Genomic DNA, 25,446 nt, shown 5'->3' with positions numbered 1-25,446 from the left:
TTTAAAAAGTCAGAGTGGGGAGCTGTTTATTTTACTGAAAGGAAGGTCCTTCACAAATGATGGCAAGAAGCCACTATGAGCCACAAAACGATTCTTTGAGCCAACGCTTAGTCAAGGACTCCTCCTCCTATTTTTCCATGAGAAGGCCTTTCATCCAAAACTCCACCTCGACTCCCACCACTTGGGATAATGCTTTAAATCATATCCAGCAGTCACTGCATAATTTCAATACCTTTCACTCCAGCTTCATTCTCTCAGACAAAAGCCTAGAGTACTTCATTTCTACATTCCGGGGTTCTGTATAAAAATTTCAGATTGCATCACAAGGGAAGACTGTATAATTAGTTTAGTTTATGCAAAAGCCTTGAATATGTTATATATAATAAACAAGGTGGAAAAAACAGTTAACTTGTTTTAAAGCAGCTCAAGAAGCTGTCATTTATAATGCTGCATAATTCTTTTTCTTTTTAAACACAAATCCTCTGCTTACCAACTTACTGATATGCACAAAAAAGACAAAAGGGTGTGAAGTTTAAAAAGAAAACAAGAAGTAACACCACAGTAAAGAACTGATCCTCATCAGATTCTTGAAACTACAATATAAAGCGACTCCTCTCTAGGTAATTCACATAAATGTATGATGGCCAAAAATACTGGTGCCCCTGCATTTCTCCCAGAAAACTGTTGCAATTACAAACGCTTGGGTATTCACGTGTTTATTTCTTTTGTTTGCACTGGAACACCACAACAAAGCAGAGACAAAAAATCAAATCTGGTAATATTCCAGACAGAATTCCAGAACTACTTAGTATTTGGTAGAAACCCCATTTAGACACAATAGCTTTGGAAATCATCACTTCCGGTGACCATGAATGAGTTTTACACTTCTCTCATTGAATTTTAGACCACTCTTCGTTTGTCAACTGCTCCAGGTCTCTCAGATTTGAAGGGTGCCTTCTCCCAACTGCTGATATCTCCACAGGTATTCTCTTTAGATTTAGATCTGGATTCTCTGCTGGCCATTTCAGAACTTTCCGGCGCTTTGTCTTAAAGCATTTCCAGATGCTTGTTGTCTTTGTCCTCGTAGAAAACCCATGGACGAAGACCCAACTTTCTGACACTGGGTCCTAAATTGTGCTTCATAATTCTTTGGTAGTCTTCTGATTTCATGATGCCATGCACACAGTCAAGGCACCCAGTCCGAAATGCAGCAAAACAACCACAAAATATCTGTGAACGTCCACCATGTTTGACCATAGGGAATGTGTTCTTTTCTTTGAAGGTCTCATTTTGTTTTCTGTAAACAGGTATAATGAAGCATTTTACCAGAATGCTCTATTTTGGTCTCATCTGTCCATGTCACATTCTCCAGAAAGATGTTGGCGTCTTCAGGTAAGCGTTTGGCAAACTCCAGTCTGTTTTTTAATGTCTCTGTGTCAGCAGTGGGGTCCTTCTGGGTCTCCTACCATAGTGTCTCATCTCATTCAGAAGGCAATGAAGAGTGCAAGTTGCTACTGTTGTATCCTGTTTCTGCAGGTCAGGCTGAGTTTGTTTGCAAGTTGATTGAGGTTCTTTATCCATTTTTCAAACAATCCTTTGGTGAAATCTTCCATCAGCTTTTTCTTCTGTTCACATCCAAGGAGGTTAATTACAGTTGCCAACATAAAATGGATTTCTTTGAGCAGAAAGAGTCAATCCTATTGAACTTCAGAAGTATAACGCAATAAAAAAATTATGAATGGGAAGAAAGGTTTAAAGCAGGAAGAACAAATGTAATCGACAAAGTCTGAGCTGATCGACCATCAACACAGCGAATGCCTTCATCAAAGATGACCAATGGATTACGTGGTCCACTGTTACACGGCTACACATTTGAATATCAGCTATGGATCTGCACATGCCATAGTGCAAGATGACTTGGGGTACCATACATTTTGAGCAAGATGGGTTCCCGACTAGCTTACTGACCTGCACAAGCCAATATCTTTTGTGTATTTCAGCAGGATTCACACCCTCTGCCCAAACAAATCTCACTACAGCCCATTGTGCAACCATGGTGCAATCCTGCAGTGGAGCGTCCACGTTCATTTAACCCTGGCTTCAACTACTCTAATGGCTGAGTGCTGCGCTGTGTGTGTTCACTCTACCCATAAGCAATCAAGAAGGTGTTGTACTGTCAGTTTCTATCTGCTGCAGTTACTCTGTCATTTTCAAACTGCCTTTACTTTTTGATTTACCTTCATAGTAAGTACTAGAACATTACACACTTGTAGAATTTAACCAAGAATATACTCATTTTTGCCACCCTTGACTTGAGCAATGTTGCCTAGATTTCTTATTTTAAAAATACTGATGACACATCTTTAAAACGCTGTTACAGAGTATATGTTTAACAAATTTAAATGTTGTTACCTTTCCATGAATTGTAATGGTCATAATTTAGACATAGAAATGTAACTTTATATTTGGTGGGTGTGTGCTCATTTAGTCTCATGCATAAAAACTTAACAGCTTTGTTTTTAGCTCTAGGACACTGTGGAGCTTTAGGTAATTCCCACACTGAAGCCTTCATCTGGTACATGAGCAAATTCTTTTTGTATTCAGCATGGGAATTACTTTTATTTTTCATTGTATAATTTGGAAATTTTAAAACTTTGTATCGAGACATCTGAAGAAAATGAAACTGTCTCAAAAAAATTTCCTTAAAGAATAAATATGCCACATCTCAACAAAATTTGTCCTGTTGAACCAAGCTATTGCATTAGGACATGCAGACGGACAGACTGAGACATGCCTTTGCAAGTAGATGCTTCACGCATTATATGCGAATGTGCCTAAAAAGGATAATAATATACAGAATAAGTTTATTCTAGAACCAGGGAAGTCAATGAAAACAGAAGGAAAGGGAAGTAAGTTTAACTACTTTCCAAACACAATAGAAATTAGAACATTAGAAAGATTTAGATAAGAATGGGTCATTCAGCCCAACAAAGCTCGCCAGTCCTAGCCACTTAAATCGTTTTAAAACGTTTCAGCTGTGTAGCCTTCATCTGGTGTCCGACCAAATTCTTTTTGTATTTAGCATGGGAATTACCTTTATCTTTTTTCGTTTTTGCAGAAGCAAGTCAGAAAGTGTCAAATAAGGATGATTTGGCATATAAAGAAAAAATAGCAGCAAGCAATAGTCTCTTCTTTGTGCAGATTATATTTTCTGTAATCCCACTAATTTCTGGGTAAATAAAGGTGCAGTGGCTCTTGTTTAACTGGAACTGCAGGGAAAACTGCAGGAACTGCTTACACAAAAAAGAGCACAACCTATCTGTATTTTATCATTTTCCTAATACTTCATTGGACTGTTGTGTACTATATTATGGTTCATACTGTATGTTACATGGTACATAATAATATGGTGCCTTTTAATATGTCACATTGTGTGACAATGCCACCGTTTTAGAACACCTCAGTTTTCCTTCAAATTTAATCAGTTGAAATGCAATAAATGACCTAAAATGGTGAAAAGGTAAGCAGTAAACTGCCAGAGGTTTAAATTTAAACGTTAAGGTTAGCAAAAAACTGAAATAAAGGAAATTTCAAAATAATAAAAATGGTCTGTCTTCAGGGATCAATAAATAGGTTACAACCTACAGATGTTCTGCAGCAATTAAAGTTATTTAAGTCTTATAAGTTGAAGCAAAGAATTTACACACGTGTCCCAACTCGTATTAATTACTTAAAACCCCTCTGGATGTCTTAAAACAGAGTTGGAAAGATTGTGTTACTATACACTCTATGGGAGTACTACTTAGGGATGGGAATCATTAGGGTCTTATCGATACTGAAACTTATTGATACTACTCTCCATAATGTGATGAAAAAATAAAAACATGACACAATTTGAAAAGATTTGTTATTTTAATACTGTATAACGTTTTGAAAAAATAAGTTAGTTTCCTGTATTCCTATTGTGCTGTTTCAATACCAGAAGCTAAACTTAAACATTACAAATTACCGAATAGTTACAGTCCCTGAGCTTCTCAGAAGCTAACAGAAATAGATTGCAAAGAATATAAACAACATGTAAAAAGATAAAGCTTTTGTAAACAGAACAATGTAGAGGAGAGCATTTCTACTATATCATTTGTCGCTCCCCAAAAAAAAATATCAACAATTTTTGTTTAAGAAAATGAGCATGTTGACTCTCTCAGGGAGAGTCCAAGATCTCTCTTTACTGACTGTGCCCTCAGCTGTGCAGAACACGTTCAGATGGTTAACCGTTAACTTTTTCTTATTTTTCAAAAATAAACATTCAAAACATACATGTAAGAACTTTGGGGGAAAAAAAACACATGACTTAATACACACTCTTGAGCATTTCCAGATAATATACAGTACATGACAAATAAATTAAAATGAAATTAAATTAAATTAAAAAGGGCTTGGGGAGAGCTGAAAACATGACATATCCCTATATCATCCGCCGTACTTCTGGCGGTTTAACAGAGAAAACCAGTGCATGCGGTCTGTCGTGTAACATTAATTAGCGCCGGTATTGTAACATGTTGTAACACCCACAGCTAGACAGGGAGGAACTACACCAATTCACATTTTCAGAGTTTGAAACTGATGACCCTTTATTAATTGCCTTCCAAATGAACTCCCACTGTTCTAGCCGTGGGAGATGCCTCAACTATGTAATCGCAATCAGACTCTAACTTCTTTAGAATGCTCGTATTCTACTTCAGTTTTACGGCCCTGAAGCACACCTCTCTTTCGCTCTCATTCCCCTCTTCTTGCTCATTCATTCTGTACTGTTCATTCTTGTCCTCACACTTGCCGAGAACAACATACACCTGTTCCAGCACCTTCCACCCTCCAGTCCATTCCTGTCTCTTACCTTCCTGGGATCTCTTCCTCCTTCTGAGGCGTTTCATTTGCATATTGCACTGCACATTCTGAAAGAACAGTGCTCAGCAGATGTCCTGCCACATGGCCTTCTCAATCTCCAGCCATATTATTACCATGCAATTGATATGCTACTAACTATATACAAGAACAATTGATTTTGGGGAATACTCAGAATTAAAAGAAATAATAATTACAAAAGGCAGATTACACTTTGTTACACACACAGCTACCTGACTAAAATGTGATCACCCGACACAGCAGTGTCGTCATCATTAGAGGTCAGTTAGGAATTTTAAAACTCTGCTAATGTTAGAATAAACTAACGTTACAAAAACACCGATAGCACCATTGTTCCTGGAGCATAATCATATTTTGGTACCGACCAGACCAGAAACTGGTACCAATTTAATTCTGGTTTTTGATACCCATCCCTAGTACTCCTTGGACAATATTACACTTAGAAAAGTTGCAAATTCCAGTGATAATGGCAGGAAAATAATAATAATAATAATAATAATTCATTACATTTATATAGCACTTTTCTCAGTACAGTAATCCCTCGCTATATCGCACTTCGACTTTCACGGCTTCACTCTATCGCGGATTTTATATGTAAGCATATTTAAATATATATCACGGATTTTTTGCTGGTTTGCGGATTTCTGCGGACAATGGGTCTTTTAATTTCTGGTACATGCTTCCTCAGTTGGTTTGTCCAGTTGATTTCATACAAGGGACGCTATTGGCAGATGGCTGAGAAGCTACCCAACCAGAGCGCGTATTATGTATTAAATAAAACTCCTCAAATATATTGTGAACACGGGGGCTGTTCGCACCCCTAGAGGACACGGCCGCTCCTCAAAGAACGCTGAAAGATTACCTTCACAGTGCTCCCTTCTTTGCTGGGCTTACATGTGGCTGCTTTGCAAGCGATATGCTTCCCGCATGGTGCTTCGCATACTTAAAAGATCAAACAGCACGTATTGATTTTTGATTGTTTGCTTTCCTCTCTCTCGCTCTGACGGAGGGGGTGTGAGCAGAGGGGCTGTTCGCATACTGGCCTAGAGGATACAGATGCTCCTCTAAAAAATGCTGAAAAATGCTTGCTCCCTTCCTCGCAGCTACTTTGTGTGGCGGTGCTTCGCATACTTAAAAGCCAAACAGCCCTATTGATTTCTGACTGTTTGCTTTTTTCTCTCTCTCTCTGCTCCTGACACGCACTCCTTTGAAGAGGAAGATATGTTTGCATTCGGAACTGTCATCTCTATCTTGTCATGGAGCACAGTTTAAACTTTTGAAAAAGAGACAAATGTTTGTTTGCAGTGTTTGAATAACGTTCCTGTCTCTCAACAACCTCCTGTGTTTCTGTGCAAATCTGTGACCCAAGCATGACAATATAAAAATAACCATATAAACATATGGTTTCTACTTCGCGGATTTTCACCTTTCGCGGGGGGGTCTGGAACGCAACCCCTGCGATGGAGGAGGGATTACTGTACTCAAAGCGCTATCCACACAGGGAGGAACCGGGAAGCGAACCCACAATCTTCCAACAGTCTCCTTACTGCAAAGCAGCAGCACTACTGGCAATTAACAAATGAAATGAGACTGAGCGTTATTGCCCTTAGAAGTGTAGGCCTTTCATTTAGTGAAATTGCAAAAAACTCAAAAGTGTCAGGGAGTACAGTGGTGTCCCACACAATCCAAAGGCAACTGGAAACTGGAAGAAACTCTGATAGAAAGAGTTCTGGCAGACCCAAAGTCACAACCCAATCAGAAGACAAGTTTCTGAGGGTCACCAACTTGCATGATAACAGGGGCCTCACAGCACAACAGATTCAAGTACAGCTTAACAGTGTAGGTCGAAAAAAGCAAGTGTCAGTTTCTACTGTGGAGACTTTGTGCTGCATGTTTAACATGGGGAGTGGCAGTAAGAAAGCCATTCCTTAAGGGACAAAATAGGGCCTTGAAATACTGGCTGTGTGACTACTGAGGACTGGAAGAACATCATATGGGCCGATAAATTAAAATTTGAAATGTCCGGTTCGTCATGCAGAATGTTTGTACCCCGTGGAGTTGGCAAAAGGATGGTTTGTCAGTGTGTACCACCAACTGTCAAACATAGAGGAGGAAGTGTGATGGTGTGGGATTCTTTTGCTGGGGACAGTGTTGGTGAATTGCACAGAGTGACTTATATTCTGAATCAAATGCAGCATTTTGCAGCACCACACGATACCTTCTGGTGTATGTCTAGTAGGTCAGGGGTTCATCCCACAGCAAGACAATGACCTAAAACATACCTCCAGGTTATGTCAGATCTACGTTACAAGAAAAGAACAAGAAGGTACACTTCAAAACATGGACTGGCCAGCACAGTCTCCAGACTTAAACCATATTGACTTATGTGGCTTGGGATGAACTGGACAGAAGGGTGAAAGGAAAGCAATTTACAAGTGCAACACATTTGTGGGAATTTCTGCAACAGTGTTGAGAACATCCTTCTGACTAATATTTGATTTCCCTTATAGAAAGAATACCATGTGTGTATTTGGCTGTTATATCAGCAAAAGGTGGCTACTTTGATTAATCAAAAATATTAATAAAACTTTGTACACTTAATGAATTCTTGACTTATTTTCCATTGTTTTCATGAAACATTGAGACATTAAACTGTGTGCATTTTCTAGCTATTGTTTATTTTAAACCTTAAGATGATCCTTGACCTGAGAACTGATAGATGTATATGGCAGGTGTCTACCGGAGAAGGACTGTGTGTTAATTGTGCTAGGAGGGCATTAATTCATTGATGCATGGGAAGCCTGTGCTATAAAAGTAGAGACATGGTATACGGTACCACATTATGAAAATTTTCAGTTTAAACAAAACAGAGTTATGGATGTGAAAAGCAAAAAAAACAAATAACATGCACAACAAATACAAAGTTTCACAGTACCTGGGTTCTTCATCTTTGAGGCGTTTGGGACAGTACTTCTTGACAAGGTTTCTAAAAAGGAATATAAAACAAATTGTTAAAAATTCGTCTGCAAAACCAAAGCAAAATTTTTAGAATTAGCACAGCTGTCAGCCATTTAAATCCCATAAATGTTACTTCTCTTGCGTTTTATTTTAATGTAATCAAACCTTGAATGAACCACCAACTAAAGTGCCTGAAGAAATTACAGAACCAAAGCCAGGAACTAATGCTTTCACTTCTTTGTCCTACAGCTTAGTTCCTTGAACGGGATGTTTAAAGCTTTGCACATTATTGCCAGGGGACACAGAGCTGCCAAGTAATTTATAAGCACAAGAGCAGAGTAAATCTTTAGCACTCTACTGCATTCACAGACTGAATGCACTGTTTTTCCTACATTTCATTCCAGCTAAGCTACTCCCCTATGCTCGACATCCAATTCTGATTAAAGCACTTCTTGTTTACCTGCTTCTGCAATCAAGCAAACCCTAGGGTGTGTGTAAGATTTTTGGAATTTGGCTGAGGTATGCATTGTTTTTAGAGTTTTGACAAGCAGGACTAGATTTCTACTTGAATGTTAGCATGCTGAAGATTTATTTCTGACTTCCTTAAAACTAAACTGAAATCTTGTAAATGTAGCAAGAAGTTCTTTTAGAGAACAGGATCTAGAATTGAATAAGAGATGGAGTACAGTGAAACCCACAAACTAGTCTGTTTTCACAGTAAATCACTTTAAGTCACTCTGAGATATGCTTCTCGTTACAAAAGGACAGATCCAGGATGAATTTCTTTCTCATGATTACATAGTAAGTCATCATTGGGATCTGGACCCACAGCCTAGTGTAACATAATTCTTCAGCCATTAGTCAACATTGACTGCCTAAAGGCAGCATGGCCCTTATGGAATAGGAAACCTAGACCTTTTTCAGCAAGCCTCAAGCATGCATTAGGCAGATACTAAACAGTGCTGGGAACTGCATAGACATGTATGAGCCTGTAGCCGAAAGAAAGCGCCCACAAAAGAAACCTACTCAAACAAAATTAGTGCTTCTCAGAAAACATTATGAGGTAATAGTGGTAAACACATGAGCCTGGCATAGAGTGCAGGTCAGTGTGCATAAATAAAAGGTTTTTTCAACTGGGTGATATATGTAATTTGGAGTACATCTGACTGAGCTCAAGGACTAAATGCCAACCGAAATTTGTTTGAAACTACTACCACAACTGTGAAATTAAGCAAGTGTTTGCATAACAGATGCAGAGCTATGTTATTAGAACTGGAGTAAGGATAATTAAATAAGTTAAGACAGTGTACAGATGGTGTAACATTCAGGTGCGTTTAGTGATATTGAAAGTTGAAAAAATTTTACATTTTTATTTACTTCATGCAATAGTCACTTTTTACTTTTTTGATTATTACATACTTCTGTAAAAATAAATCATATTCTTCTTCTTCTTCTTCTTCTTCTTTCAGCTGCTCTCATTTAGGGGTCGCCACAGCGGATCATCCAACTCCATCTCTCTCGGTCTTTTACATCATTTTCTGCCACACCGACTGCTTTCATGTTATCCCTTACCTCATCCGTAAACCTCCTCTTTGGCCATTCTCTTTTCCTCTTGCCTGGCGGTTCTACCCTCAACATTCTTTTCCCTATGTACCCCTCAGTCTTCTATGCACCTGCCCAAACCATCTCAATCCAGCCTCTCTCACTTGGTCACCACACTGTCGTGCCTGTGTTGTCCCTCTAATATACTCGTTCCTAATCCTGTCTACCCTCGTTACTCTGAATGAAAAAGCATAGCATCTTCAACTATGCCACTTCTAGCACTGCCTCCTGTGTTTTCGTCAGTGTGCCATCCTCTCCAAACCATACAGCATAATTGGTCTTTCTACCATGTTATAGACCTTCTATCACAAATCTCTCCTGGCATTCTTCTCCCCCCAGTCCACCCTGCCTGCACTCTCTTCTTCACCTCTCTGTTGCACACTCCACTGCTTTGGACTGTTGAACCCAAGTATTTAAACACGTCTACCTTCACCACCCAACATCACATCTGAAGTACTCTTTCCTGACATGACACCATATTACCGTTCACAGATTGCCAACCTCTCCTCTCAGCCTAGCATCCAGCACTTTTTTCCATATCTTCATGGTGTGGTTAATCAACTTTCTACCCTTGTAGTTAATGCAGCTCTGCACATCTCCCTCATTCTTGAAAACTGGTACTGATATCCCTCTTCTTCACTCCTCAGTCACCTTCTTGCTTTTTAAGACTGTTAAACATCTAGTTAGAAACTTTACTGCCATCTCACCTAAACATCTCCATGCCTACACTAGTATATCATTCGGACCAACTGCCAAATATTCAAAAGTAATAGCGATAATAGAATGTGTAAAAATTACATCTGTTTACAGACTACATTAAATATGCACTTTTTAGGAGCACTTTACAATGGTGTTGAAAAAGGAGCACAAATAGGCTTGTGGTGGCTCTGCAGCTTCAATACACAACACATTGCAATTCAAGTGATGTGAAAATGGCATTGATTGATGTTTTAGTCGGAGTCCATGACTAATTGCTGTTCAGTTTTCTGAAATATAACATTTTTGAAAGTATATCCAATATAGAGTATTACCCAAGCAGATATCTATTAATACAAAAGGACCGATACTAGCATAAAATTGGTATCAATATTACTCTATGGGAAGAGAAAAGGAACTGAAATAAGATACCCATTTATCAATTAATGCAAGTTAAAACACAGTCATTCATTAAAATTATATAAATACTACTCGTCCCCCGCAGCTCTGCATGATTAGCAGTTAAACAGGAGAGTGAGGAGGGCCCTGCCTGGCTCCCTACTCCTGACGTCACGCATCCCCTCTTCTCGGCCCACAGCCTCCGTCTCGGATTAGCACAAATATATCGCTCCTGCAAGCAAATTATGATTCTTAGTGCGATGAAAGAAGTCACAAAAATAACCGGAATGTTCAAGCAAATTATAGAAAAAATCCGATCAAAATCCGTTAAGTAGTTCTCTCGTGAAAAACGGCCAGATATACAGACAAATAGACGTTGGATTTTATAGAGAGAGAGAGGAAAGAACATGGAAAGGAACTGATTTATTGTACAATGGGTACATGAATGGTACACAGTGGAGAAGAAGATCAAGTGCTTGCGACGATTGTTCATGTACATCTGGGACTGAAAGAATATCAGCCGGACATTAGAGATCAGGGGTTTAAGCATCTTCAATATTCCACCTCCCGATGCCACCGTTCATTTATAAACCCGTCCTCTGTTTATATCAGTTTGGGCAGTTGCACTTGTAATTAATTAGTTCAAACACTGTTTAGCTAGAGGTTGGTAACATCAGCTTTCTACAATAATATTCTGCATATAATATTGTTCAGTTAATTCAATCTTTTATATGCTTACATAATTGCTTTCTCCCTATGTTTAATTCCAGAGAGGAGACTTTTTTTTGTTCTTTATTAGTTAACTTACCTAAAGTAGCCGTAGAAGGCACTGTGAGCTGTTCACTTGTGCTCTGTCTGCTAGATGTCTGATTGACTTGCATTGGGCATCAGAGCAGTTGTTTGATGAGTAAAAAGGGAAAATAAACCAAATGCACAAGTTCAAGCAACTGCTCTCAATGCAAAATTGAAACAGTAAACTAATTCCTAGTTGATCTCACACAGAAAGTTTCTCCGTTTTAAGATGGATGAGTAACAATTTCGCCAAAGATGTTCAAAGGGATATTTTGAAAATTTTAAAACTTTGTATAGTGTAATCTGATGAAGATATCTGAATGAAAATTGAACTGTCTCTACCAATTTCCTTGAAGAATAATTGTGCCATATCTCAAAAAATTGGTGAGAGGAGTCAAGTTGTGTCCTGACTTACAGAAACGTCTCTCCAAAAATGATCAAGTCATATTCAAGTAAGCCAAAAATATGTAAATATGCTGAACCCTCCAAGTCAATATTTGCACACAAACACAAATTTATAAAAGTTTGCTGTTTAAAAAAATCTCCCAACTCTCTAGATCATCTCTCTTAAATAAAGCAATAACTCTTTCTTGACAAAGTTTTGTTGCAGCTCCTACCAGATATACACTTCACTTGTGGACATGGATACAGGTTCTTCCACACTGGTAGGGTTGCAGTAAATTTGAAGTTGGTGTAAAATTGTAAAGAATCTTATTCCTACTCTAAATCTGGCTAAACAAGTTAGCAGCCAAAGTAACTTAGGAAAACGTAGCTGTAAAACAGAAGGCTGGAGCTAATGAAACTTCATGTTTAGTACTACTATGATACTTTGCAATTGGGCTAGTGCTCAAAATGTAAACATAAAAAGTTACAAGAAAACTGAATATTGAGAATTAAAAAAATCCAAGTGCTAAAAAGTATAGACATCTTGACTTAATAGATCAGCATATCAAAATATCAAGACTTCACTTTAAAATACACTGAAGGGGGGAAAACACACTGTTAAACTGAAATCAAAATCTCTTTTTGCAGGGTGGCTGTTCATTATAATTCATAAGATGAAGCTACAGAGAAGGCGGTAACCAAGCAACACCACAAACTTTCTAAAGTGGCTAAACAAGCTAGCAGCAGGGTATAGCATGTAAAGAAAATGGACAAGAGCAATGAAAAGCACTGCTCACTACAATGAGTAGGCTAACAGAGCCAGGCTTGGTCATAAATTTAAAAACACTGAAGCCTTCCTTGAAGAATACATGTAGACTTAGGTATTATGGCATAGACTGAACCTACATAAAGACGCGAGACATTATCATTTTTATTAGATTATTCCTTCTATCCACCCACCTAAGACAGCAAGTGGTGCAAGTGCAGAACTAATTCTCCACTGAATGCCAGTCCATCCCAGAACTAATTACTAATGGCTGCTACTTTTTAAATTCAGACTGAACTCATGGATACAATATAATATTTTATAAAATGTAAAAAGGAATTCTAACATTACCCACACATTTTAAATAAAGGTGAATATCAGTTGTAAAATTCCTTATGCAACATGAGAGAACTAAATGAAGATTAAACTTTTCAATTTTAAACCAATTAACTGGTAAATTAATGGCTTTTTAGAATAACAAAACCACAAGAGTTGTCTTGAGGCAAGCAGGGGGTCCTGTGCATGTTTACAGAGGAAAATCTAAAACCAAAACTCAAAGCCATAAAAAAAGAACCCTAATTCTAATTAGTTAACCTTTATTTTACTAACACTATCTCCTTAAATATTTCATGATTTTTGATCCAAGGTTTGGTTAAGCAATTGAATACACCCCCACATGTCTTGTAAGAGAAATGAGATGGGATGACAGGTCACACACCATGTGACTACAAACAGAAGTGTAACAGTTCAGGTACACACAAAAGAAGGAAAGTGTCACACAGACAAGACTGTGCACAATGGAAGACTAAGATCTTTTGTTCTATCTGAACTCGTTCGTCTATGAAACAAGCTCCCACAGTCTGTCCAAAGCTCTATGACATTGACGAATTTTAACAAGAGTTAAAAGACTTGTGTTTCAAAGTGCTGTTAATAATTCATGATAAGTAATTTTTACTTCTGTTCTAAAGCACCTACTGACGTGGACAAATTTGTTAGTACCCTTAAAATAGTTTGAAAAAGTTCTGTATGCCTTCTGAAAAGTGATGAAATGAAAAGCAGTTGTCCCCTGTACACATGCATGCGTTTGATAGGTCAACAAGTAAAGCAACAGTGAAAAGAGATAAGTGTTGCTTATTCTACAAGGATATTCTCAAATGGCCTGGATACATTTGTTGGTACCCCTAGATAAGATCATCAACAATTGGATTTGAGTGATTTTTCAAACTAGCTGCTTTCTTGAATTAGTATCACACATGTCTCCAATTGTTCATTTCATTCGGTTATTTAGCCGATTTAAATGTAGAAAAGTTGTCACTCTGCTGTTTTATGTCATCATGTGTCCCACACTGAATGTGGACCAAAGAAAGCAAAGGAGAGTTGTCTGAGGAGATTAGATAGAAAATGACAGACAAGCATGTTAAAGGCAAAGGCTACAAGACCATTTCCAAGCAGCTTGATGTTACTGTAACAACAGCTGCACTCATTATCAAGAAGTTTAAGGTCCATGGTACATGCGAACACATGGTGAAAATCGACCCCAGCATGGGTAGAAGGATAATGAGAATGGCAGACAAAAACCAATGACAACTTCCAAAGAGATGCAAGCTGAACTCAAAGCAAAGTCTGATTTTTGTTAACTATAGAATAAACAATAATCCGTGGCAGTTACTTTTATCAGTTTCACGTTATTTCAGAGATAATTGTGGGTTCATATTGTTTCACGGAGGGGTACCAACAAATTTGTCCACATATGTATGTTATTTTAATGTGCTTTATAAATGTATTATTATGATTATTATTAGCTGGAAAGGAGCCAGCCCGACATCACACAACATGGATATGCGCCACTGCAGCTTAGAGGCTGTCCATTCTACAAAGGTGGATGAAATTCTCTCCTGTGGGTCACAGAGATGAAGGAACTTCTTTATAATCCAAATTTTTCATTTTCACAGCTGAGGCACAGTATTTAGCCAGCGACACCATAAAGCCAATTCCTGAGCAGAGACAGGAGGTCACTGCTACAAACAGTGTCAGGACACCCATGCCACCAACTCGCTAAATGGCAGCATCAACAGAAAACATCAAGTAAATTGACAATGTCATGACAGCATTTAAATTTCATTAAAAATATTTAACAATAAAATTAACACTAACATATTTAAAACAATACAAAAGAATGTACTATTGACTTAAATGAGTAATATGTAAAGAAGCTAAATGTCAGAGAACTAAATTTAGGACTAAAATTTTGTTCTCCTTCTTTGTTGTAGTTTATCAATCATTTTAAGATGCCTTATTCACCTCATTTGTAGAAATAAAAAAAGCATACAGGAATATACTGCATGATTCTTATGGTTTTACTGCATGTAGTTTGGAGCTAAATTTAAAGAAAAAAAAAAAAGTGTGTCACGGAGAATAAAAGTAATTTTTTTTTTTTTTTAAAAAAAAGGTCGCTCAAACAAACTGAAATGAACTATATAAAGGACAATATACAATTTACAAAGACAATTTATCATGAAGCAAACTTACCTAACTACATCTACATTTTTTCTTTCTTGTGACGAATAATTACTTTAATGCATCTGTCTTGTTATCCTGTTATTGTGGCGTTTAGTTTATAATTGTCAGACAATTTATAACTTACTACTCAAACAAACACAGACAACAAAAGATTGCACAGGTAAGTACAAGGATCAAAGTTTTTGGGAAAAGCCATCCATCACAAGGATAGCTAACCAATCATATGTATGTACTATCAAATGGTCCGGAACATCACAAAGTATTTTTGACATCCATAAATGCTGGCCTAGCAATGGACCACAGAGCAATGTGACAGACAGATATACGTCAGAGAAAGAGGAACAACTTCATGTGGAAGTCGAACGAAGAATACAACTTAGGACAGCATCTTCTTTTGACATTGCTGCTAATTTTTAGTATGCTTTCTAAGACTACATATATCCAGACTTTGCTATATTTTCATCTACTGCTATTATTCTATTTTCATAAGTAGTACTATGCATGTAAATTTCTATACTTTGCCTTTATATCTAGAGTGATTAATCTCCTAGGCGTCAACCTCGCACATGTCTCAGGCTCAGAATTCTATGTAAATAAGGTTATTCCCAAGTCAGACTTGGGGTGAAATGTAATATCCACTTTACAGTATTAAATCCAAAGCAACTCTCAGGAGAATATTATAGCTGCCATCTAGTAGATGTAGTAACATCATCCTGCAGATAAATTATGAATTTTTCCATGTATTTGCCACTCTAAAGTAACTCATCAATATTAATGAGTAGGCCAGAACCTTCAAAAAAAAAAAAAAAAAAAAAAATGGCATAATGATGATAATGTGAATTGATCATCAGACAAAATATGTAAGTCACTAAACCTTGTGATGTGGTAACAATCACACAATGGACACTGACATTCTACCGTCTCATGCTCAAGCAACAGAATAAAAAATTATAAGAAAAGTGCACAAAGAAGCATACTCTTCTGTCCCGATTGCAATGTCAGGCTGTGTGTTGATGGCTTGCTTCAAAATCTCGCGAACTCGTGATTGAGTTGAAGCAAAAAGGTGGTGGTGTCCTCCATGAAATATCGATAATGCCTCACTTCGCACCGCATCACCTTTGCAAGTTACATATTTTGCATGAAGGTTACAGTTTCTGTTGTACAGTGGGAACGCAACACACAAAAGGGGCCAGGGACCACTGTGTAAATATTCTCTTATGGAAAATGTTTACTTGTATTTTTTGTCTCTTTAAATAAATAATGTCTACAGAAAACATCAAATATTTTCAGAGGCAAAATACTGGGTTAGTCTAAAAATAAAATAAACAGGAATATGATACCAAGTGCTGTAACATAATAAACAAATAACAGTTTGCAATAAAGAGTATTGCCATAAGAATAAGGACAGATGAGTGTACTTGAGAGAGGGTAAGGATGATAGTTTAGATTAAGTGCTCTCCTGTAGAGATGGCTTTGAAGATGCTTTCTTTCCTTGATGGAGTCATAAGCTCTATTCGGACAGAATGAATTTTACACCAGGAGGTGATGTGAAGTAATGTTTAACCAGAGGACCTCAGTAGTTTTGGTCCCTCTGAATCACTTATGTCAGTAATTTTTCACAGACAACACATTCACATCTTAGTAAAAATTATAGAGACTATTACCTTCTGTAAATAGTCTGGAAAAAAAAAAAATAACCCCAGGTTAAACTAGTGCTATGCGATTCCACACGTAAGTAAAAGTCTGTCATTTGAGCGATTCGAATGGGACTAAACTTACAGAGGTCCTCCGGTACTAATTCATTTACCCAGTGTCTAAAAAGGAAAAACAGAACTATCTGTGTACTCCTTGATATGCTTGCAGAAAAATGCGTGAATCAGTGGAGGTTATAAAGTCAAAAAAATAAAATAAAAAAAATCCATAAATAATTCTGAAAATGAGGAAAACAAGTTCTGTCGGTGTACCCATTTAATGCATGCTGAAAAATGGGGGTGTTAGAGTAGTGTTATATCCCCTCGGAGGTCCATCAGCACCAATATACACATCTAGAATGCCCAATAGCCTCGATTGTGAAGCACCAGTACAGGCAAATTTTTTTTTTAGTGTTAGGGTGTTGTACCATGTTAGCCATTATGAATGTAGTGAAAAATCAAGCAAAATGCCACCTTTTATTGACTAACTGAAAAGATTACAATATTCAAGCTTTCGTGGCAACTCAGGCCCCTTTTTTAGGCAAAGAATGTTTAGGGTTACCTCGAAGTTGCCTCGAAAGCTTGCATATTGTAATCTTTTTTAGTTAGTCAATAAAAGGTGTCATTTTGCTTGATTTCTTTTACTTTTTTTTTAAATACAAAAAAACTTAACTAAATTTGCATGGAAGAAAAAAATTGACTTGAAAATTACCAAACTTATCTGTTAAAGTACGAAAACAACCATTACATACAACTACAACATACATTGTGTGGGTTTTACCTTAATTGTTTTGCATAGGTTTGTTCAATCTCAATTCTTTCCTTAACAAACTTTGCATATCTTTCCACAAAGTCAATTCCCCACTGTGTGTGTCTTTCCAAGTTTTCAAACTGATCCTATGAGAGAAAAAAAAAGGTGAGAATAACAGTTAGAAGATTCTCCAATCAACTGTACAGCACAACATAAAAATTTAGATAAAGATGATCTCCCCCACATATCATCTACCAAGGTTAGAGTTAAGAAAAAAAAAACATTGACCAGCTTATCAAGACAGCAGAAGGACACAGTCCATTAGAAAGCCGAACAAACCACACATTGATCTGTACTTTCCTGTTTTAATACCTAGATACAAAAGCTACAAGATACTAAAGTGTTCACAAATATATACTCAAAGTCACTGTAGGTATAAAATGCTACAAAGCTGTAAGCAACTTTGACAGAAGAGAAAAATCTATATACCGTATCCACACCAAGTCCAGTTTAGACAGAAAAATAATGTTATTCCTGGTTTACCCTGGAGTAGGAGCTATAAAAAACACCAGGAGTGACTACCAGGAACTACAAAATGGCCTATTTTTCTGTGGTGGGAATGCTACAAAAATTCCTAAGTTTCAAAAAAGTTTGTGGTTCCTGAAAAAAGTTCCTGCGGTGGAAAAGCACCTTTAATATACCTTCAAGGGTACCATGGATCACACAGGATGGAATGTGAATGCGGAGTACGGGACCAAAGTTGATGCTAAGTGAGGGAAATGCAATATAAAAAGTGAGACATGCAAAACACTCTAAATCAGAACACCGGGTACACTAGAATAATCAAAACCTTTTAAATCAGTGGTTCTTAAACTTTTTTTTTCTCGTGACCAAATTTTACTCATTGCGTGTCAGTGCAACACAGAATTACTGTGGAAAAGTGGCTGATACTCGAGCTGTCACTCAAACATCATCCAGGGCTTGGGATGTCCCCCGTGAAGAATCGTTACCAAACAATGTCCAGGGTGGATGGTTGGGGGCAAGCACCTACTTGAAGATTTGCTAGAGAACAACATCGTGGGTGGTGGTTGTTTCAGCCATTCAAGTGGTGACCCATCATTGGGCTTTCTGTAAATTGTTCATGATGCTTTCTCATTCACTTCATTGGTAATTCACAACTCAAAATGGGTTATGACCCATAATTTAAGAAATTCTGCTTTAACCAAACTTGTGGCTTCTTTCCTGGACCTTGCATTGGCTTTATATTTTATATATGATGTCTGGATTGTACTTGAGATACAGTATAAAAGAAAATATTTCTGCACATTGAATCAATCACCATTAGTGATCTAAAGTATATATTATAAATTCATCATTGGGGTCTAGGGTATGTTAAAGACTGCAAATGTCGCAACATTTAATGTCACAGATGTTTTTTTCTGTTTTGGCCCGCTTCCACTGGAAACATAAAAGAAACAACCCTCCCAATGTCACTCTCTGTAATGGCAAGAATTGGTTAATGTCAAAAAATGTACCTGCCCCATGGTAGAAATTCTTTGTTTAATGTTACATTGTGTGCTTATTTTATCAGCACTTCATTAAAAGACGCCATACAGCCAACATCAGTTTCACTCTTCAAGCAGCTTACCATAAAGAAGGCCATCAGTGAAAGGTGTGCTGTCAGCCCTCATGACATTTGACATTTACATAACTGGTTTTGGCACAGCATTGGCTAGGTGGTGGATGAGGTGCACGGGTTTTAATTACAATGGCATGTGAGGTCCGGGTTAGCTCCATGCTCCCACTTCTGCTTACCATCGATAACATAACTGGATTGAGCCGGCAGAAGAAGACACAACACGAAGCAAGGGGTAGGTGTAGAAAAGTGACAAGCGATTTATTAAAAAAAAAAAAAAAACCCAGAGTAAAATCTTCCAATAAATAAATAATCCATAAAAATGTAGAGGTTAACAAAATCAATCAAATAAATATTCCTTTAAAACTGAGGTTAGAACCAACTGTGCAGGAATCCATCACGTAAGACATGTGCCCTAGTCTAGTCCATTAAAACCGCTGTCTCCTTATCTTATCCTTCTGGACCTTGCAGGTGAGAAGCCGCCTACCCAACAAGCTCAGCCTTCTTTCTTATGTGGTCAAGAGGTCCGGGTCCCTGCTGCTTCCATGGCCCCACAGTAGGGCTCCCAATCTGGACCTAGGTTCGGGTCCTTCCCTCCCATGGCCAAAGAAAAGGCACACTGTCTGAGCCACTGTCGCTGACTTCTGCTGCCTTCCTGGACTTACATGGAGCCGTACTCCCCCTGGTCAATCCAACTCTCTTAAGTCGAGAACCATCACCTCAACCCCTAGCATCGGCCACACTCTATCCTCCTGGATGTTTGCCTCCTCACTCCTGCACCGGCTTTTCCCAGTTTCCTGCCTGCTTCACTCTTTACTTTAACCTTTCTCCAATCTCCCTTGTTTTCCTTTATCTCCCTAACACTCACAATTCCCTTTTTAAAGTGGGGTGAGGCACAGCTGTGGCAATCACGGCTCCAGCGCTAATGATGGACATGGGCGATCCTGCACATATGCACAAAGAGCAGGGCCATCTGCTTCTGCATCTGGTGCTTAAGCTGCTCAGAACATGCTACCATGGCCCATTCAAAGACGCGAGTGTTGCCGATATTTATTTATTTAAAACTTGCCAACCAGCCACGGACCTCACTTTACCACATGGCAGAGTCACTATAATGAAAATAATTACAGATGCTTGATTATGTGTGTAAATAAAAAGACATTTCAGCATAATGGACAGTTGACCATTATAAACATCATATTGTAGATGCTGTGATATTGCTTGACGTTACCTAGCATAGTATACCCATCATTGAGTCAGCTGTATAAAATGTGTGACAAATTCTGTTGCTGTTATGAACTGTGTACTTTGCAACTGTGGAAAATGTGTGAGCTATTCCCCATATGTCACTTACTGTAAGCTGACAATTTACATGTCTGCTAATAACCTCCTTGTGCGATATTGTGCATCTGTTTCTGTGAAGTTATTAAGGATGTTTCAAGTTACCCATTTTGAACAAAAGCTTTATGTTCACCGTTTGCTTTCATAATAAAGTCATGTGAAAATGTAAATCCACCCCTACATCTATCACTACCTCAAATACCTCAAATTTGAATCAGGCGCACAAGATCAGGTGTAAACGAACAGAACATCGTTAAAGAGGCTCTTATCTGAACCTTCTTATTGAAAACTCAAGACGTTTAATTTTGTTTCCTTTTTGTTGTTAAAGTGTGAGTTTTCACCATGTCAAGTTTAAAAGAGCTCTCTGTGTCCTTCAAAAAGAAGGTTATAGATGCATACGAGTCTCAGAACTGACTTAAAAAGAACCTCCAAACAACTGGAAAGCATTCATCTCAAAGTCTAGAAGATCACCTACAAGAAGATAAGTTTTCAAGCAAATGTTAACTCCTCCAGGTCAGGCCACCCCAGCAAGTTCAGCCTGGGAGTAGAAAGCAATATGCCAAAAGAAGTGTCTAAGAAGTCCAGAATTTCATCACAGGACCTACAGGTAGTTGCTACCATTGCGAATGTTAAAGTGCATGGGTCTACCATTAAAAAAATTTGCACAAATTAGATGTACATGGGAGGTGTTAAAAGATGAAACCTTTGCTGGCCTTAAAGAAATTGTGGGCAAGACTAAAGTTTGTCCATGAACACCTGCTGTATTGTATTTCTGAGGTGGCAATGAATGATTGGCCATCTAGTTCTGTGAGGATGATTACTTACTTGTGTTCAATTTTGTGTATTCTATTTACCCTATATTTTGACACCCATTGCACACACAACCTGCAATGCAATGACAAGAATTATTTGGCCACAGTACCAGCACACTAGTTTGGGACAAAGTAAAGCATTTGATCAGACAACCCTGATACTAACTGTAAAGTGTGGTGGTAGAAATGTTATGATTCAGGCCTGCTTTGTTTCTTCAGGGCCTGGCCAACGCACCATTAAATAATCCATTATAAATCTTTATTGTACCACAGGATGCTTGAGGATAATATGAGACCACCTGTCAGGCGACAGAAGTTGAACCATAAGTGGACCTTGCAACAGGACAATGATCCTAAACATTGCAGTAAACCCACCGAGGAATGGCTGAAAAGAAAGAAACTTAAGTCAATGGCTGACTCTGAACCCCATCGAGATGCCAAGGAGAGATGCACACATGCAAGATACCCCTCAAACATCACAACGCTGAAATAATTCGTCATGGAGGAGTGGGACAAACTTTCTCCCAGTTGATGTCAGAGACTGCTAGACAGTTCTAGGAAATGCCAACTTGAGGGGGCAATACAAATGATTACAGTCAAGGCTGGACTTACTTCTTTCTCAGACAAAAATGGTGTATCTGTTGTTGTACATGGCTGGGGGTCAGACCCGGCCGGGACGCTTGGAAGAACCAAGACGGGGCACATTTGTCCTCCGGGCCACGAGGGGGCAACCGCCCTGGAGTAGAAGAGGCCCACGGAAGGGGAGCAGGAAGGCTCAGGACCGTTGGGGCCTCTGTTCACCGCCAGGGGGCGCCCCGAGCCTCATGGAGTCCGGGACTTGTGTACTTCCACCACACAGATGGAGGACGATCCTTCCAGGGTCACCCGGAGTGCTTCCGGGTGCCCTCCTGACGATTCCGCCACACCAGGACGTGACGTCAGGTAGAGCACCTGGAGCTCATCCGGGTGAGGATAAAGGGGGCCGCCTCCCTCCTGTCATTGAGCTGGAGTCGGGAGCAGGAGCAGGACGAAGCTCCTGGAGAGAAAGGACAGGTGGCCCAGGGACAAGGAGAGAGAAAGCCCAGGAGAAGGGAGACTGGGGCTAAAGCACTGTGAGTTGTGCGGGACTGTGAATTGAGTAGTGTTGTTGTGTGGAGAAGACAAATAAAAAGAAGTCTTTTGATAAAGATGTGGTCTCAGTCTGGTGGTGTCCGGGCAAATATCACACTGTTTATTTTTTGTTGAATAAAATACTGCAAAGTCTAATTTTCATTATTTTTTTTTCCCAATTACATTGCCTTTATCTAAAAGACACTGTTTAAATGAAGATCAAATCTTGATATGTTCACAAACTGTGTATGTTAAAAAAGAAAAAAAAATATTTCATGGGGTGGACTTACTTTTTCACAAGAGTGTAGAGAATAATATATAAAGTACAGCATAAAAAATACCCCATAATAACTCTACAGGGAGAAAATAATTCAATTGGATGGTAGCGACTGTGGTGTCTCCAACGTTACGCAGATTATGTTCTTAAAAGTAATGCCGCACTACATAACATGCAGTGAATATACTTGACGTGAGCATTTAGAGTTTTCATCCTCTTTCTCTGTACGTTTACCATTCGTTTGCTCAGAGGTTGATGCGCTTGCCGATTCCTGAGCAGCTCTTCGTTTCTCCACCTTAGCGGCCCACTTCTTTTCTTTCATCGGTATCTTTTCACGTTAAAACTGATTAAGTCAGTGTTTCTGTTGCAATTACTTAGTACATTTTCTTTAATTTTTCACTTAAGCTGGCACTTAAGTCTTCAATCTGCTTCAAGAATGATTTAAGATATGAAGAGGCAGGGGAAGTGACAGCGAAGGTGGTAGGATTAGAACGGCGCCCATATGCATGCACCACACGGCCGCCCTGCTGGCCGCTGCGGAGATTTGATTCTACAATAAAATAAAATAAAAAGAGGAATAACTTCACCCCGAAAGCAGATAGTAGACATCACGTAGTATATGTGTACCAAATGTCAGGTCAATAGGTCAAACGGTTTGTGAGCTACAGGCGATTTAAAATCCTGGACAGACAAACGAACAGCGACGGTAGTGTATTATATATAAAGATGTGGACATAATGAGACACATCTGAGGTTGTGTAATGTAAAAATACATTATTTAAAGCAGGAGCAAACAATGCAAATAATTTCATGTAAATGTGTAGGTGGGGTAGGGGGGTACTTGGGTATAAGGGTGTATTAGGGGATGGGGTTCAGATTTTTTCACTATTTTATGTGCAATAAAATTGTTGTGAACCTGGATCCCAGTCTGGGGAGGTTTTAAAGAGGTGAGGGGGGCCCATGGTGCCGAATGCTGTAACTATGCATTTCTTTGTGTTATCAACATGAAACTTTAGACAGGTACAGTTGACTCGACATGTCTGGAAACGCTTCAGAGGTGAAAAACCTGCCCTGGCATTACTTATACACGAGATATACTGTATTAGACAACAAAAATGTGAAAATATTACTGGGAGCGCCCGTTTGTTTTTTTTTTTCCTAGTTTAGCAGCAGTTTCTAAGTAAATGAATGTTTACATTTGACAAAAAACACAGCATCTAACACACTTGAGAATTTATCTTCCAGGTTTTAGTGAAAAATTCACTGCCCTGACTTTATTTTTTTGAATAACAAGGTTTTATTTTGGGATCCCCCACCCCTCAGGTGGTGACTGCTGAAAAATGCCCTCAGGGTGTAAGGGCTTTGATATGATGGAGACTCCAACAGTGATCATGCCAGCTTTTGGTTGAATGCCCCTTATTTCTGTTTCTTGATTTCATTATCTTTGGTGGATAAGCAAGATCATGCTGTGCTAATGATTAACCAATAGTGATTACAGTGTCGACCATGACAAAGTGAATAATTTAGCTTTATCTAAGAAAAAGGTAAACACATCTGACAGAGGGCAGGTAATGGTAGTGCAAACAGTATACTGCATTTCTGACATCACACCCTTATTGTCTATAAAAAGTCATTGCTCAGAATGAAGTATCTTTTTTAAAAACCAAAATAACACTTCTGTTTATATACAAAAAAAATACTGCTCAAAAAAATTAAGGGGGACACTTAATCATCACAGACTAACACCAAGTCAATGAAGCTTCAGGGATATCAATTTGTCCATTTAGGATGCATAAGCGATCGTGAATCAATTTCACCTGCTTTGGTGCAAATGAAAGGGACAACCATTCCCTTTTTGGGGGTTGTCTTGCTGTTGCCTCTCCAGTGCTCCTGTTGTTACTTTCATTTTGTTACAAATGCTTCTTGATGAGGAATTATTTTTTATCAGAAGAAATTTGCTTCAGTTAAAGGGTGGACTCCCTTAATAATTTTCAGTATGTGATGAAGATAATTCGCCATGAGGTTAATTTATTATAAACCCTTTTTACTCATCATTCACAGGGATGCCAATAATAGTGGAGAGGACTGGGCATTACATAAAACAGCAGCTAGCGCAAGGTAGAGAAAAAAAAAACAACACGCAGAAAGACAGCAAACAACACCTCTTGGCTTGTCGCCCAGATTCTGTGGTTTAAGTCACTTACCTATTACTTGACATGAACTCTACCACACTTACAAAGTAATTTAGAACAATTTACTCTCATTATCATAAAAAACTGACATTTAAAAAAAAAAAAAAAAATATTCCTGCATATGTGCAGTAAAATAATTAAGTCCATTTCACACTAAAACTCCCATTCAAACTATGACTTTGTGCAGGGGTTTATCGGAGTTGATGATTCAAAAGAAGATGGGACACACAAACTAGCATGAAGCACAAGACATACAGATTCTTCCAGCTTATGTTTTTTTATGGCTTGCGCAGTGTACACTCATGAAAGGTGTAAGTCAAACCGACAACCCAAGCTAGGATTCAATGCAGATTAACGTATGTGAATACACATTTTTTTCTAGCTTGTTTTTTGATGTATTCCATTTAGTTTGGAAGTCTGATGTTAGAGCCGAGAATGATATCGCCCTCAAGTTGACCACAGTCCAGTACAACATTCAGAAAACCAATACAGATACCCCCATGAAGCTCTTTCAGACTAGACAACTACAGAACAAGTTGGTAACAACGCATTATTCGGTATATTGCGCATCCAAACACTGTAGCAACATGTCCACA

General features: G+C 38.4%; 1 protein-coding gene across 3 annotated transcripts in view; it reads right to left on the bottom strand.

Annotated features, from left to right (window-relative positions):
* Positions 1-25,446, bottom strand: part of fnbp1l (formin binding protein 1-like) — a 373,280-nt gene that overhangs the window by 298,493 nt on the left and 49,341 nt on the right. For all 3 annotated transcript variants that reach the window (XR_007935965.1, XM_028812172.2, XM_028812171.2), the window contains exons 2-3: positions 17,513-17,628; positions 7,859-7,909 (exon numbers count right to left, since the gene is read on the bottom strand). Coding sequence is in view for 2 of the 3 variants with exons in the window: in XM_028812172.2 (XP_028668005.2) it covers positions 7,859-7,909; positions 17,513-17,628 (167 nt within the window). In the remaining variant the exon portion in view is untranslated. The remainder of the gene's footprint in view (positions 1-7,858; positions 7,910-17,512; positions 17,629-25,446) is intronic.

This window comes from Erpetoichthys calabaricus, chromosome 10 (assembly GCF_900747795.2).
Source record: "Erpetoichthys calabaricus chromosome 10, fErpCal1.3, whole genome shotgun sequence".
Classification (NCBI taxonomy): domain Eukaryota; kingdom Metazoa; phylum Chordata; class Cladistia; order Polypteriformes; family Polypteridae; genus Erpetoichthys; species Erpetoichthys calabaricus.
Note: the sequence above shows the minus strand (reverse complement) of the source record. Positions and strands in the feature narration are given on the sequence as shown.